Source organism: Barbus barbus (genome assembly GCF_936440315.1).
Source record: "Barbus barbus genome assembly, chromosome: 23".
Classification (NCBI taxonomy): Eukaryota; Metazoa; Chordata; class Actinopteri; order Cypriniformes; family Cyprinidae; genus Barbus; species Barbus barbus.
Window position 1 is genome coordinate 5,254,345 of NC_136751.1, and position 16,920 is coordinate 5,271,264.

A 16,920-nucleotide genomic window follows, 5' to 3' on the forward strand; every position below is an offset into this window, starting at 1 on the left:
ATATGTAAATATATATACAGTATATACACAATATGTATCTATATATATATGTACAAAAAAAATATTCTGACCTGCATACAGTAGGTTTCTGTAAACAGAACCCTAAAACATTCTTTTCCAGTTTTCTGTAAATGCCCAGATCAAAAAATAAAATTAATAAAAAAAAAAATCCTAAATTCCAGATAATAAAACCTAATAGGACTTCTTCTGGGAATCATGGGACCTAAGGATCACATCTTATTTAGGATGAGGAAAGTTATTCTCATCAGAAACTCTGAGGGAAACAATCTACAAAAAAGTTTCAAATCTTCATTACGATCCAACATTCTGTTATGAATCTGAGACCATTTTACCATTTTGCAGACATTTACTTATAACGGAAAGAACAGTGAATTCTCAAGATACATTATATGTAGTATATAAGCATTATAATGAACTTTTGGCACTCTGAGTAAACTTTTAGTGACCTGAACCTAGTGGAAGAGGAGAAGGAATATAGAGGCTTGAGAGGATTAGGCAAATGGCTTTATGTGCTTTTCCTGTGTGAACCTACTCCAGGTTTCTAGACGTGTTGATTTATTTCTAGTTCAGCATTCAGTCTTATTAGGAATTTTAGCCAGCCTTAAACAACATAACAAAAGTTGCAACCGTGACGTGACAATCCTCTTCCTAAATGATTTCCTTCCTATTCCTATATGAAGGAATGTTTCACCCAAAAATGAAAATAAATAAATGCTACCATATGAGATCAGAAAGAAAATTAAATGGGGTTAGGATGCAATCAGAATCAATAAACGGTGTCAGGTTTTGGATGAACTGTTCCTTTAATTTTTCTCAGGTTGTTTTGGCAATAACTTCATTATCAGTTCAGTTACTTTTAGAAAGCAAGATTTTGCTAACCAACTTTGAACATGCATATAAACATGCTTGTATGAATAATTCCGAATAATACAATAAATGCAGTCAGTTGATAAATGTTAAACCTAGAGCATTTATCACAGTTTCAGGCTTGTGTTGCAATATACGCTTTGACAGACTGCATGGTTCATAATGTAGGCCATATATTCTAGAGTACTGAAGTTGTGGTGTCGTTCTCTGCTAGGAGACACCTCCATGTCTCCTGAAGTCTGCAATGTTATTTTGTTGTTGTTCACGGTCAGATTGTTCTTATTGCATCACATTGTCAAATCTGCCACCTGTTCACTGTATGCAGTTTTATTGTTGCTGATTAGCCAAATTACTGTGGTGTCATTACCAATTTTGTTGATGTGATTGTTGTTACCATAATAACGCCAAGGCTATATCTCTAACATACAAGCTGTTTCATAGAGGTCTTGAATCTTTTTAAGAGGAGTAATCTTATTGATGTACAGACACTTTGGTTCAAGTTTATTTACTAGTGTCTTTTTTTTTTTCTTTTTTTTTTTTTTTTGGTAGGACTAGGGTTAATCCAGGGCATCCTTATCTTTGATGTGGTAGAGTGGAACCTAAATGTTTCTAAATAATCTGCTGACATTTTTAAAAGTACAGCAGGGTTGTAACTAGTGATGCACAAAAATAAATGTTTCATTGAAACACTGTGTTTTAATAAAGTTAAAAAATAAAGTATTCAAACAATATAATTATTATATCAACATTTGATAATCAACAGTATATAAACATTTTAAATTCTCACAAGGCAGCTTTTATACCAACCATGATTAAGCTGGCATACTCCAATAGCTGTATACAGGCTAAAATAGAGAAATACCAAAAAATCTAAAACAGTGTAATTATAAGTTTTTTTTTTTTTTGGCTGTTTATTAATGAGATATGGACATGGAATCATTTCCTTAGGAACATGTAATTTGACATTGTTTACAAGCTGTTGTATTGACATCTTTCAGTGGACTATTACACGAGAGATGGAACTAAAAGATCTTGGTTCATGAAAAAGTCAAAAATCAATATGCTTACCTGTTGCAGCTTATCGACATTGTGGACACTGGCAAGCTAGAGATGTTCATATTAGACTATTCCACATTCCAAAGATCTATCATTGGAGAAAATGTAACGGTGAACGTGTCAAGTGTGCCTTGATAACATGGACGGCACTGCAACAGTCAAATATTGCATGCAAATATATCTTATGCTTCAGAGAAACAAGTGTGCAGCCATCTTTAGAACAGCACCGAGTTGAACGTCATGTGCTGTCATTTCAGAATTACGGTAATTATGACATGGCGTGAACGCAGCAATATAGCCTACAAATGGAAGACTGAGTGCAACGCTGAAAAGGGGTGGAGCTACATAAGGTCTATACCACAGAAATAAAAGTGCCATAAACTGAATCCTACCTGTTTCAAAATCACACAACTTCTCTTATAAAACAGCATTTTTAACTCTAAAATGATCAATTCAAAACAAATGTTAAAAGGGATGCTATCAGTTTTCTAAATGATAAGCATTCCCACACGTTTCTGACAAAACCAGATGTTACACTGCTGTTATACTCTTTTTTTTTTACTAGCCATGGAAGTTTTGGACACACAGTCAAACATGCCATCAGAGAAGCAGTAAATGTCACTGTTTGACTTCAATATTTTGAAGAATAATTGAATTGTTGTTATCAATGAAGGTCTGTGGGATCAAAGACAACATCTGACCACATTTGTGTATAATTGTGTGTCTGTGTTCCACATTAGAAAGTCCTACTTTACATATAAGTTATGGCAGAGCATTCATTTTTGGGTTGACTGTCCCTTTAAAGCAACAAATCTCCAAATTTGATTTTGTGGTCCTTGTTTGGAAGGATGTAAACACGGTCGCATCCACTATTGACTCCACTGAGGGAGGCACATCCCTGCCAATATATTTTGTTTACTTTTGTTTTTCAGTGGTTGATTATTACAGTTGGTTTCCCCAATCCTGACCTTCCAAAACAGACAATTGTGAATAAACATTTTGGATCAGTATGCATAAAACTGTCAGCTGTCAAAAAGTCCCGTAACAGGACAGGCCATTTGGGACAGGAAACAATTTAAACGGCGTGGAATTTAGCACTACCACCAAATGCCCAATCAGACAGAGAAAATATCTGGCAATGCCTGCCGCTCTAGTGGACACAGGGGAAAAAACAGCTTTGTGATGGATTTAATGGCACATCACAGTCATGGAGAAAATCATCCTGCATTCCCAATCAAATGAAAATGAATGCCTTGCGAGCAATAAAATCTGAATGATGTTCTTCTTTCCAAAATAGTTTTTAGGCATGTTGCAAGTGAATCGACTACAGGTTACGACCAAGCAATGTTCACAGTCTATTTATAACACAGATCAGAGTACTGACGTACACTAGCATTCAAATATATACTATTACTTTTTCAGGAGAACTTTGGGTTAAGCAGATGTCATGAAGGAAAATGATTTTTCATCTGAGAGCATTGGCTGTTCTGGAGTGTTGAAAGACTAGATAATAACTCGGTGTAATGGTGCAGTGACTAGCTCAGCTGTTTTCAACATATAACAGCTTCATATTAAAATATATTTTTCTAATTTTGATAGTAAGCATTGTCAACTTAATATTCAAATGAATAGTATTTTTATGTCAGGGAGACAAACTATTGAAGATACAGGCTTAGAACCAGGCTATTGGCAAATGTTTAAGCTTTGTTCAGCTTATTTGGATATCACAGCTCTCTAATGATGCACTTAAGTTCCACTTAATCATGAGATCTATGTGCTGGTTTGGAAAACAAGCATTGCTTCAGTGTAGAATAACTGAAGATGCAAGTTCAGGCGATCTTAAAAACCTGACCCTAAAATGCTCTCTCTCAAGTCTAATTTATTTTGGTAAATCCGTTTATTTAGACATCTCATTTCATTGTACCGTTTACAAAAGTATTTCCAAGAGTCATTATGCAGAAGTGTTCCCAGAAGTCCTTACGAGACATTCAAGAACGTTCAATAAATATTTAGTTTAATACTGCTGTTGTTTTCGGGTCAATATAAGGTATGGTATTTTCCTATTTTTATAAAATGCTGTGAAAGTTAAAAATAGCTCAGCTTTTAAACACTTTTGTCAGGGTCCATCAAGCTGTTTTCAAGGTCAGGTGAACCCAGAACCAAAATGTAGTTTCAAGACAATTAGTCAACTAGCTGTTATGGCAACTAATTGATTTCAAAAATATGTAGTTTAGCACATAACCTTGCAATTTAGCAAAATTGCATAATGACTCTTGTGCAGCATTGGACTGATCACTACCTCATCCAGCATTGACTACAAACTACCTCTTCGGATAGTCTTTTGTCACTTTAACAGACTGATAAGCTCTAATTGCACTACACGTATATCTGCACAGTTTTGTTTTATTTAACTGGTTTGCACTCTATCTATTCTGCCATGTGTCTTATGCCACTTTATTTATCTCTTTTTTTTTATTTTTCTACAATGTCCTCAGACTGATAAGCTCCTCTGCACTATATATATATATATATATACACACACTATACATATACACATATATCTGCACAGTTTTGTTTTATTTAACTGGTTAGCACTCTATCTGCCATGTGCCTTATGCCACTTTATCTATCTTTTTCTTTATTATTCTACAATGTCCTCATTTGTATATCTGTATAGTTGTATGTACATATGTTTAAACTGTACTTATCTGTATTTGAACGTCTACTGTCAGTGTCTTAAATGTTAACTGTATGCACCAAGGGTCTGAGAGTAACGTAATTTCAATTCTCTGTATGTATGTGCTGTACATGTGGAAGAATTGACAATAAAGCAGACTTGACTTGAATTGACTTGAAAATACAGAGATACTCGACTGCAATAAATATATTTCAAAGCAAACATTTTTTTTTTCTTTTCAGATTTTGTGAGGTTTAATCTTCATCTCCATGAGTTTCACACATCTGGTACATAAAGTTAAGTTTTACATCAAACATAATCCCCATGTAAAAAAAAAAGACAAAAAGTCATAATGCTTCACATATGGAAGAATAACTAGCAGTGACACATACAATGATTGAGTTCATGTGTTCACAATGACTCGGACGATGATTTTCCTTTACAAACATGAAGATATAATATATACATTGTATGTGTTAGAAAATATTAACAAAAACCTATAGCTCACGTGTAAAAAACAAACTCGGCAGGATTGCAAACGTAGAAATTAAGTTAAATAATATCACAATTTTAGAAGAAAAGAAAAACAATTTACAATTTCAAATTATCCGAGGCAGGACAGAAAAAAAAAAAAAAACAGCTAGTGGCAAATGATGCATGATCCTCAGTGTTGAATAAAAAAAAAATATTAATAATAATAATACATGTGGAAGCAATAATCCAAAATATGTGACATGGGGACAGATATTTCTTTCCAGCAATGCGACCCAGGAACCACAGATGATTCTAACGCTACACTAGTACACACATAAAAATCAATGGCAGACATAAAGGTGTGCACAGTAGGTAGCTTCACATATTGTTACCTATCCCATAAACCACTGCAAAAATAAATTTTTAAAACCAATCCTGAACAACTCTAAGGGTTTCTCTTTTATTACTTGTAACTTTCACATTGAGCACAAACATTGAGCACATTTTTTTTTTCTTTCTCTTTTCCATCATGTACATTTGACATGGCTTAACAACATGAGCGTCATTCTTGTCAGATGATCTCATTCTTTAAAGAGGTCTGGTTGAGGTTGTAAAGAGGGCAGCAGTGATTTGTATTGGCTCTTCGTAAGGTTTCAGGACTGAATATGACGCTGTATATGTTCTAGACGGTAAGAGCATATTGAGGATCATTCTCTAAAAAAATATATCCACATATGCTTTTCTTTTAAAAATAGCTTAATGAGGAAGAAAGTTGTGGATTGCCCCTGAAAAGGTTTTGTGTAGGACATTAATAGTAGGTTTAACAAAAATTATGAAAATAAAACTGTATGGAAGCGCATGCGTTTTCAAGGACAACCTACACTTATAAATACAGCAGCAACAGAAATAAAACACATTATCTTTTAACTACAAAATTTCTAAGAAATAATCTGGTACATGAGAGTTACGATTATCTGGATCGTTTGAAACGTGGATAAGTTTATTGATGAAAAGAATCCATTTATTTCTCTAAATCTTTGATAATACCAAATGTAAACATTTGTGTGGGAGCAAATATGGAATGCTCTATTTCTTTGGTAACTACAAGCAAAGCGAGATGAAAGTGTTTATGCCATCAAAAATGAAGTGTTTCATTTGTGACATTGAATCGGATTTTTTTTTTTTTTTCATGTAGAGCAGAGGGAACATTCACATTTTAGATTATAATGACTAAACATTTTATTGATATTTGGTACTATTTGGATATATTTGGAAAAACGGGCACTGCCAATTTACCCATATAATGCTGTTTCAGCAGAATCACTGTAGGGATGTTGTGCCATGTCATAATTTTGACAAAATGTCATTAAATAAATAAAACATTACATTTTAACAGTCACTCAACTCAAGCATGTACAACAAGAAGCAAGCACATATAATCTGAAGAATAAAAGAGTAGCACGCAAATGTGTAACAATCAATAAAACTAAACTCACTGAAAGAGAAAAAAAAGAAAGCAGGGCGGTGACACAATGACAAAGAAACATTTCTGTCATTACCTACTATACCTCATGCAATTGCGGATTTTTTTTTGACAGGAACACAAAAATATTGTTTTTAAATTTCAATAAAGCAGTTCTTTTCCATACACCCCGAAATCAGGTTTATAATGCTACAGAAGAACCATTTTTGGTTCCCAAAGAACTTTTCAGTGAACATTTCCTAAAAGAACCACTTTTGCTTAGTTTGAAAAACATAAAAAAAAAAAAAAAAAAACGAAATAACCTTTTTGTGGAATGGAATGTTCCATAGATGCTAAATATTTATCATGTAATAATTGATGCCAGTAAAACTTTATTTTTTAAAATGTCCTTTTTGGAACCTGACAGACCAATTACCATTTCTCGGAAAAAAGCTGCGAGAAGGTTATTCAAAAAAAAAAGAAAAAAATTTCTATGCTCTAGAAAAAAAAAATCAGCATACGCTTTGAAATCACATGAGAGTTCATAAATAATGACCGAATGTTCCCTTTTGGGTGACAATTTCTTGAAACACGGTCAATGGTCAGACACTTGGCAGAATTAAAATAAAGGAGGGAAAGATCAAAGAGAGGTTTAGGCAGAGCGAAGGCTGATACCCTGTGTTCAGGAGAAGTGAGGTGTGCTGTTGTGAGGGGAGGGAGGGTGTAGAGTTGTGGTGTGGTGTTTCTATATTTACAACACAAGACTAGGGGTCCTAACCACACCCTCATAGTGAAACATGCAGTGCACAACACACGGTTTCAGGTCCACAAACTACTGACACTTTTATTCATTGTTCCGAGAGACCGCCCGCATCCTGATGTGGCCAGCGCAGGACAACAGTAATGAGGAAGGAAGTGTTGTTCCAGGTGTGACGCGTAATGGCTATCCTGTATGGGGCGTCTTGCAGCTCGGACGACCGTGGGTCTAGACGGACTGCTCTTTGGGGTAGTTAAATGGGGGTCGGGGGGTAGGAGGGGCCGCGTTGGGCTGGAAGGTGTACATGGGGGTATTAGTAGGGTGGTGGGTATAAGGTTTCTGGGGCAGGAAGGTAACAGGGGGGTAGGCAGAAGGAGGCGGAGGTTCAATAAATTGTTCCTGGTTGCCCGGATGATGGCAGCTTACATAGTCAGCTGGGTTCAGTAGCTCTTCGTTCCCAGAGTTCTGTTGAAACAAGAAAATTAGAGCAACCAGTGGAAGATGATTCACGACACTGTAAAGGCCTTTCACATGATTCATACACAACGCACCGAACTCAAGTTGCATGACACAAATCAGATCATGCCATTCAGAGAATAATCATAGTATTTATAAACAAATAAATGCAAATGAATAAACAGTAGCATTATCTGCAACATTTTTTCTTCTGGAAATCAAAGAGGCGTATGAGACTGATGTGAGTCATGTGAAATGACCTTAAAGAGCAATTAAACATTATACAGCAAGTTCTGTGCAATACAAATTCGTATATATTGTAAACATCATTAATGATATATTTGTAATGATTTAGATTTTTTTAAGCAATTTAAATAATTGAATGAACTTAAAGGGATAGTTCACCCAAGAATAAAACTTTTATCAGCAATTACTCACTTTCATGTTGTTCCACATCCATAAGCAGTGTTGGGAAGAGTTACTTTTAAAGTAATGCATTACAATATTGCGTTACTCCCTAAAAAGTAACTAATTACATTACTTTGTTACTTTTAATGGATAGTAATGTGTTACGTTACTTTTGCATAACTTTTTAAATCTGGGCAGGGCGTGCTTGTTTGTTTTTAATATAAAAAGTTCTATTTTTGGCAAATGTACAAGCCCTGACACACCAAAAGCTTCAGGCTGAATGAAAAGTAAATTCACGTCTGTACAGTAGAATGCAGAAGAGGAAAGTTCAACACTCTTCAGCAATAAAAATAAAAAGAAGAACAAATGTTAGTTTATCTTGAGTAATTTTTGCTTAGTATGGTTGAATTTGATCATTGAAGATCAGCAACAAAGACACTGGTTAATAAAATGGCATTACATATATAAAGGATATTTGTATTATTTAACATATTCTGAAATAACATATTTCTGAGTTGCATTTCACTGTTTTAATTCATTTTGAGGATATTCAATATTGAATCAGTTTTTTTTTTTTTGTTAGTGAGATGAATTTATGCATGTTCACATGTATTCTAGAACTAAAGTAACATCTTACTCCAGAATTCTCTCATGGGGACAGGAGAGCTTTCAATAAGTAAATAGGGAGTAAAAAATAACTGGCGTTACTTATTTGAAAAAGTAACATATATTTCCTTTTAAATTAAAAAGTAATGTGTTACTTTACTAATTGCTTTGAAAAAAGTAATCTGATTGCGTAACGTGTTACCCCCAACACTGCCCATAGGACTTTCACTGATCTTTTAAACTCAATAGAATATATTTTTATTGAAATCTGAGAGGTTTTATTGAAGGTCCAAATTTAATGCTTTAAAAAGTTCTTAAAGACATTGTCAGAATAATCCAAATGAATAGAGCAGTTTAACCCAAGTCTTCTAAAGAGACACTATTGCTTTATATGTTGAACAGATTTAATTTAGGCTTTTATTCATATAAAAACATTGATGAATGCACATTTATAGAGCACATCAAATATACATACTGTAAACATTCTTGGTAACACTTTACAATAAGCTGTCATTTGTTAACATTAGTTAATATATTATCTAACATGAACAAACAATGAACTATGCACTTATTACACTGTTTATTAATTTTTGTTAATGTTAGTTAATGAAAATACAGCTGTTCATTGTTTATTCGTGTTAGTTCACAGTGCATTAGCTAATGTTAACAAACACAAATTGTGATTTTAATAATGCATTAGTAAATGCAGAAATTAACATTAAGATTAATAAATGCTGTAGAAGTATAGTTCATTCTTAGTTCATGTTCAATAATGTTGTTAACTAATGAACCTTATTGTAAAGTGTTACCACATTCTCGTGTCAAGCAAGTGCGGTTGATCTTTGTTTACCGTATTTGATATGTGTTTATCATGTGAATTATTTTACAATGACTTTGTGAATGACTTAAAGCATTTTGATGTGGAACAAGCATTCAGCGGTGGAACAGAAATCTCTCAGGTTTTATTAAAACATATCTTCACTAGTGTTTCATAGATGAATGAAAGTCGTATGGTGTTGTATAACTGATTTATGTCATTAGATTTGTTATATGATTCTTCCATGACTTCTGACTGTGTGAGTGTAAAGTCAAAAGCAAAATACTACTGAGTCTCAGAACAAAATACACAACAACATATAAAACTATATGGATATACCTGCAGGATACACACCAAAATCTGAAATATAAGTTATATTTCCCATTACTATACTGCTTAATAGGTTTTAATGTATACAGTATGAAGTTTATTGGTTCGCAGTTCCCATGCCTAATGCCACTAATGCTACAGTAGGTCCAGTGTAGAGTGAAAACACACAATAGTCTGACACAAACAGCTTGTTCATATATAAAGTTAAACTGGAAATAAAACACATCTTCTTAGTTTTACGATCAGTCAGGTAGGTAGTCCATTCTAAAACAACTTGACAACTTATCACAAAAGTCCATAATTGTTGAAAAATCCAACACTCCAAAACATGTTGACCATGGCCATTCTAAACTTAGCTTCCTGCAAGAAGTACATTGATAGCTGCTTGTTAAAGGCAGGGGTTACAGAGATGACAAGAATGAAAGAAAAAAGGATTGGAATATGACATTGAGTAATGAGAAAATACAGTAATGAGAAAGAGATTGAGACAGAGAGAAACAGAAAGAGAAGGCCATATTTACACCTGGTATTGCAAACAGTGAAATCAAATTTGACTGTATTAGCATGGTGAGTGACTGGATCACAAAATGTTTTGGATCCCATTTATACCTGTATTTAGTACAAACCTATTGTGATTTGCTAGATGTTAACACCAGGTGTAAATTGAGTCAGAGAGAAAGAGTACAATTAAAAATGGAATGGAAAGGTGACTTACGCAGAGTCCCCAAGCATCTTTACGTCTACGACAATGATGATTCCCACTCTGTGAGCAGTATAGTAACGGAAGGAGCAACAATTTCAAAATAAACACTGAATGATGTACCTCAGGGCTCACCCCTGGGCAATCTTCTTTTCTCAGAGCTGACAGTGAAAGATGCAAGCTGGACACACAAGGTTAAGATGACCAGAATTCAGAGTGGAAATGGACAGATGGATGTGTGAAGGAATTTGCTCACACATTCATCAGATGTCACAGACATCTTTGTGTGCACATAAAGACATCTATCAGATGAAACAGGATTGTGTCAGTGGCTATTTTATGTTGCAAGAATATCTAAGATTTAGTAACATGGAAAGCATATGATCTCTGCACAAAGAGCTCGGAAACTACATAAACATTTTCTGGTAAAAAAGTAACTGACCCTTTAAATCACTAAGATGATATTTACTCACTCAACATGTTCTTGATCAAATAAAACATGACTAAACATGGCTTAGTTTTCTGAAGAACAGAAAGCCATCGTTACAGCTACTTCAGTTAGATGCACAAGGTCTTCAAGTGATCTGGAGCATAAAGTTACAGACAGTTAAAAATATTTATGTTTTCTCAGAAGTAACAAATATATTCACTGGCTTCAGTTCTGCAAAGAACAAAAAGCTACTTGGCCTCAGACTCCCCTATTATCATGTGTTTGATAATGCATAAGATGCACCCAGCAGGGGAGAACTGAACTTAAAAGAATAGTTCAATCAACAATCTACACAGTGTTATTGCTTACCAACTCTCATACCATTCCAGCGTTCCAAAGCCTTATGGCTTTTTTGCTTGCATGGAACATTAAAAGGTATTTAATGCTGGGGACAAGGGAGAGCTGTGATCACCATTTACTTTCATTGTAAGGAAAAGAGCAGCTTGGACATTGTGTTTTTTTTTTTCTTTTGTGTTCCATGCACAAAAAGACTGTTTCCCCTGGAGGCATATTAACCCTGTAGCTATTAGACAATATCATTTGATTATGAACATCTGTCTTGCTTGTTAAATCTGCAGGTAAAAAAATAAATAAATAAAAAAATAAAAATAACAAATGCACTAAAATACAATGAACTTCAAAACGTTTTTATTATTATTTTCAGTATTTTTTGTGTCTTCATTTAACTGGTTATCAAGGAAATGTTTAAAAATTCATTGCGATGAATTAGAAGGTTTGCGTACTGATTGTAACAGAAGTTTGAATGTATATCATGCAAGGCACAGATGACCCCTGAAAAAAACATTAAAACAACAATTAATAATCAAACTAGTACAAGCTAAGAAGTGTAACTCATTAATTAGGAATGTGTTTTTTTTTATATCACATGTAATTGGAATTCATTTAGGGGGAAGTGATTCTATAGCCCCTCTGGTTACAATAAATAATAATTTAAAAAAAATACACAAATAAACAAAAAGGGGGCTGAGGAATAAAAATGATGTTTAGACCCATTTACAGTGCAGAGATAAAAACTAAGGGGTTCATTTGTTGCCTCTGGGAAATTAAACAGAGAAAAATGTTGAAGCTTTAATGTTGGCTGAACTAATAAGCTACCAAACACTGCAGAACTAAACCTCAATTTGAAGTCTTTGTTTGAACTCTGGTATTAGGGGACTGCTTTACATATGCACAAACACAAAAACAGCTGCTTCCTTTGGAGGAAAAAACTGTGTTTTCTTAACAAGCGCAAGTAATAAAATGTCTACAGACGGAGGAGGTGAACCATTTTGACAGCACCTTCCTCACAGACACTGTGAGATTCAGAGAGAGACACTTCACTCCTGCATAAAATGCAGCACTAATCTAAATGAAAATCACTGGCCGAATAAGAAGTCCTTCTCTTTCTTTCTTTATTCCAATACCTTCAGTGGTGAGGTAGGCAAGTAGGGTTCTCTCTGATAGTCCACCTTGGGGAATTTGACCTAAATAGGCTTCTTTTATCTCCTTTTACAATGTAATGATTCCCTCATCGCAGCATTGCCGCGTTCCAGAACTTTGGAATTTGCCAAAGCAATTATTTCACTATCTTTAGACAAGGACGTTGACCTTCTGGCCTATCTAGTGGCTCTACATAAAGCCAGTTACAATGCTGATTGAAAATGCTTTCTAGTAATATGCACTGATTGAAATGGACCTTTTTTGTACCCCATTTAAAAAAGGTGGAATCCAGAGTTTATCTGTCAGTCATTCTGAGTGCTCCTTTGACAATATAAAACATGCTTCTATTTTTCCTTTGACTGGTTTGAAAAGAGGACTACGCTCTGACAGCACAGTTGTATTGAATCCACTAAGACACTGTACAGCCAATTAGAAAACATGTTGAAGCCATAGCTTAATGTTGTATATCCTTTGGCTTACTCCGTGAGGACATTTCAGGAAAAGACCTTTATGAAAACCAGGAGCTCATGGGGGTTTTCTCAAAGACTTAAGGCCTTGGAAAGTGACTAAATGTGCACTGGGTTTAGTTCTCTGTGAGGTTTTGAGAGGCAGAGGCAGCTGTGCATGTGTCTCTCCTGAACTTTAGGGGGCATTTACATGACACCATTTTCAACTAAAAACGGAAAACTTTTTACCCCCGTTTCCGCTGTATATTTTTACTGGTCTGCCAAGAATAATAGAGTATTTTTTTGTTGTGAACAGGAATCATTTCGACAACAATGTTGTCTGTACTTCTAAACTTTTCAAAATTGCAAAGGAAAAACTTACCATGCATTCTTAACATGCATCACATCATCGCCACTTGCTCTTTCTCTGCCTCTCAATTATTAGAATTGTTAACATGACAAAGGGTTGACTAATTTTAAATATCAAAAAAGGTATGTTTTGACAATGAGAGATCTAGTTAACATAAGAGTAGCAACATTATTTAATTAAAAATAATAATGCATGAATAAATTATGTAAATAAATAGATAAGATAAATAATCCACACGAATGATTCACTCTGCAAATGTACTTTATCTTTATTCTCTGAAAATGACAATTACTTTTTTTTTTTTTCCTTCTTTTGGAAAAATCTAATTTCTTTTTATTTTCTTTCAATTTTAATGTGAAAAATGACCCATTCATTAATTGGCAAATAACAGTTTGGAGAGTAAGTAAATCTAATATTGTCACGGTGCACACACGAGGGAGGGACCAGGAACACGCAGACGAGGATATAACTTCAAATAATATACTTTACTAGGACAAGACATCAGGACAGGACATGGCAGGACAAGGCAAGGCAGACACGGACATCACACACCGGGGTTAACGAGTAGACCAGACAAAATCTAACTAAACAGACAGGACTAATATACACCGGTAAATCATAGCTAACGAGACAAACACAGCTGAACAGAATGAACTACTAAATGACAAGACAGGAAACAAACCAAATATGGGCACAAGAGGCAGGAACACATGACACACACACACACGACAGTTCCCTGACAAATACATTATAACAAAACAAAACAAAAAATCCTTAATCCTAAATATGAGCAAAAATAATAGTGCCTTAACAACCAACAAAGGCAAGATATATTTCTGGATATCTGCAAAATTAATCTCACTCACATCTGTTTTTAAAAAGCGAACATTATGAAAATATGTTGATAAATGATTCCTCTGCTTTCAAATCTCTTGCGACTTATTGGGAAATCTTCGGAGAAATATTGTTTTGGGATATGACAATAGAGGAGCTAAAGTAAAATTAAATCCACATGGATCGTCATAGTTCTTTACCAAGAAAACATGATTTTCTAATTAACTGAGGTGTGTGTGTTCATGACAAGCATTTCAGATCTTGTAGAAATTCCACTGCATAGTATGACACATGCACAGTTCCAAAGCCATGACTTACATAACAAGAATGTGTGTGGATCATTATCTCCACAAATGAAAAGAAACTTCATCGCTTTTTCACAGTGCACTTTGACAGTATGCACCCACCATCTCACTGAACCACAGTATAACACCTAAACAATTAACTTAGTGTTATCATTAGCCATCTTAACATCTCAGAACATCTGTTCTTCGGCTCAACAGCAAGGACACACCACCACTCTGGATTACCCACTGGATCCTCGCTACATATTCACCCATATTCACGTCTCTCTCCGCTGGCAGGTTAATTACTGGTTACCTCACTCACACAGCCGCCCGCTCTGCCTGGAAAGGTCACTGTGGTGCGTGTTTAAACAGGCAAAACCAAAACTCAGACAACTATACACTCTCACAGGGAAGAGAAAATAAAGGTTACAGAAAATAGATGACAATATGCTGGTCTATGTAAATTAAAATTAATTTTGAGAATGAAATTATACTAAAGTGCAAAAGACCAAGAAGCTAAGGAAGTATAACGACAAAAAAAAAACAACAAAAAAACATATAAAGATCAGAATGAACTAATTTATCATAAAGTCCTTTAAATTATAGGGAAGTATACAACTCTCTCCCTGCTATTTATTTTATTTTTATTTATTATTTTTACGTTGACAATCACCGCTAGCATTTTAAACATGTTCAATAATGCTCTATAAACTGTACTTTAACTGCGATCAGGATTTGCATGCTTCACTCAGTGTGTTAAGCATAATCATCTTCAATGTTTGCTCTCTGGTTATTTATCCTGAAAATGTTTCATTCTAATTAGGCATTTGCCTTGTCTTATGTTGGTAACAAGCCTCCACAAGCTTTCATGCTTACGGTTGCCAGATGCCAACAGTTTAAATCCCCCAATCAGAGTTTTTTTTCTTAAATCGATACATTTTCTGCTGAGTGGTTTATTTAATCCATTCAGTACATTACGCTAAAAATCATCGATGAGTTGAAAACAATTGCAAACATGTAAGCTGGAGTTTAGCAAACTCTGCTGAGCCAGTCTGTTTTCTTTCACGTTTTCCGCTGTCTGAAGTGACTAAATTTGCAATGTCCTTGATTTGTGCTTATTTTAAAGTGCAATAACTATGATGAAATGTAAATAAATAAAGATTCAATATTCATGACTATATTTTGAAGTGGCGTGTAATAAATGATATGGAATGAAAATATTGTTAATGTTGGGGAAAGAGTTTACAGTCACTTTAGATTAAATGACCGGGGGATTTATTCCCACTGATTAATAATAATAATAATAATAAATGTAATTGCAGATCATTTAATATTAATGAAAAAAGCAAATATGTCAAATTAAAAGCTTTAAAGCAGTTTTAAATAATCTTATATTTTAGTAGTCTTTTGTCATGCTTGAAAAAGTACACTTATTCTGATGTGTTGACTAACATACTAAAGACTTACAAAAGACAATGTAAAGTACTTGTTTAGAATTTTAACTGTAGTGTGTTATTCAGATCACATTAGAGCTAATACATGTTAAAGGGGTCATCGGATGCCCATTTTACACAAGTTGATATGATTCTTTAGGGTCTTAATGAAAGGTCTGTAACATACTGTGGTTAAAATTTCTCAATGGTAGTCTAAAAAACATCTTCTTTACCCTGTCAAAATCAGCTCTGTCTTCAGCATGCTGTTCTAGTCCATCTTTATTTAAATCTTAGTGAGCTCTGCTGATTCTGCCCCTCTCTTCCGTGGAGTGATGAGCAGATTATAGATATGTGTAGATTCCCTATTCGACCACTCCAGATACGCTGACTCGTCAGCCATCTCACATTCACCATAATAATCAATGAATATTTAAAGATATACAAGCGTATAACTTGCTGTTGTAGACACTCACAGTCAATGCGCTCAAAGATTCACAGACCGTTCCAAAAATGGTGGATGGCTTACGTATCGCGGCCCATAGAAACAGTCCATAATGAGGCATCTAGCTATATATATCTATGGAGCATCTATTACTAAACTTCAGCCGCAAAACTGGTTAACTAGTACATTATTAGATTTGCAAAGATTCATAAAAACCCTTAAACTCACTTCTGTAGATAAAGCTGGATCAAAAATGATTCGCGCGAACATAGATGCATTTATGTAGATCGAGGATTGGCGCATTCCCTTCAAAGCGAAAATAACGTTAATCTTCTGCGTCTTCAGCGGCTCAGATGTCGTGAGTAACTGACAACTGCTTTATTCATTATTACATCCAACAACTAAACACTTCAATCGCTTAATCTGAGACATCTTGTCTTCCACTGCACGGAGCTGACACAATGGCCGACAGCTCTCAGCTCAGTCAGGGCGGGTCTAAGGTAAGACGGCCTTGTCAATCAACTATCATGGGAGGGGCTTGTACATA

General features: G+C 34.7%; 1 protein-coding gene across 1 annotated transcript in view; it reads right to left on the reverse strand.

The window, feature by feature from the left end:
* Window positions 1-6,284: 6,284 nt before the first annotated feature.
* Window positions 6,285-16,920, reverse strand: part of LOC306842974 (nectin 1b) — a 230,716-nt gene continuing 220,080 nt past the window's right edge. The window contains exon 9 of the mRNA XM_079374212.1: window positions 6,285-7,779. Coding sequence (XP_079230338.1) covers window positions 7,543-7,779 — 237 coding nt within the window. The 3' untranslated portion in view covers window positions 6,285-7,542. The remainder of the gene's footprint in view (window positions 7,780-16,920) is intronic.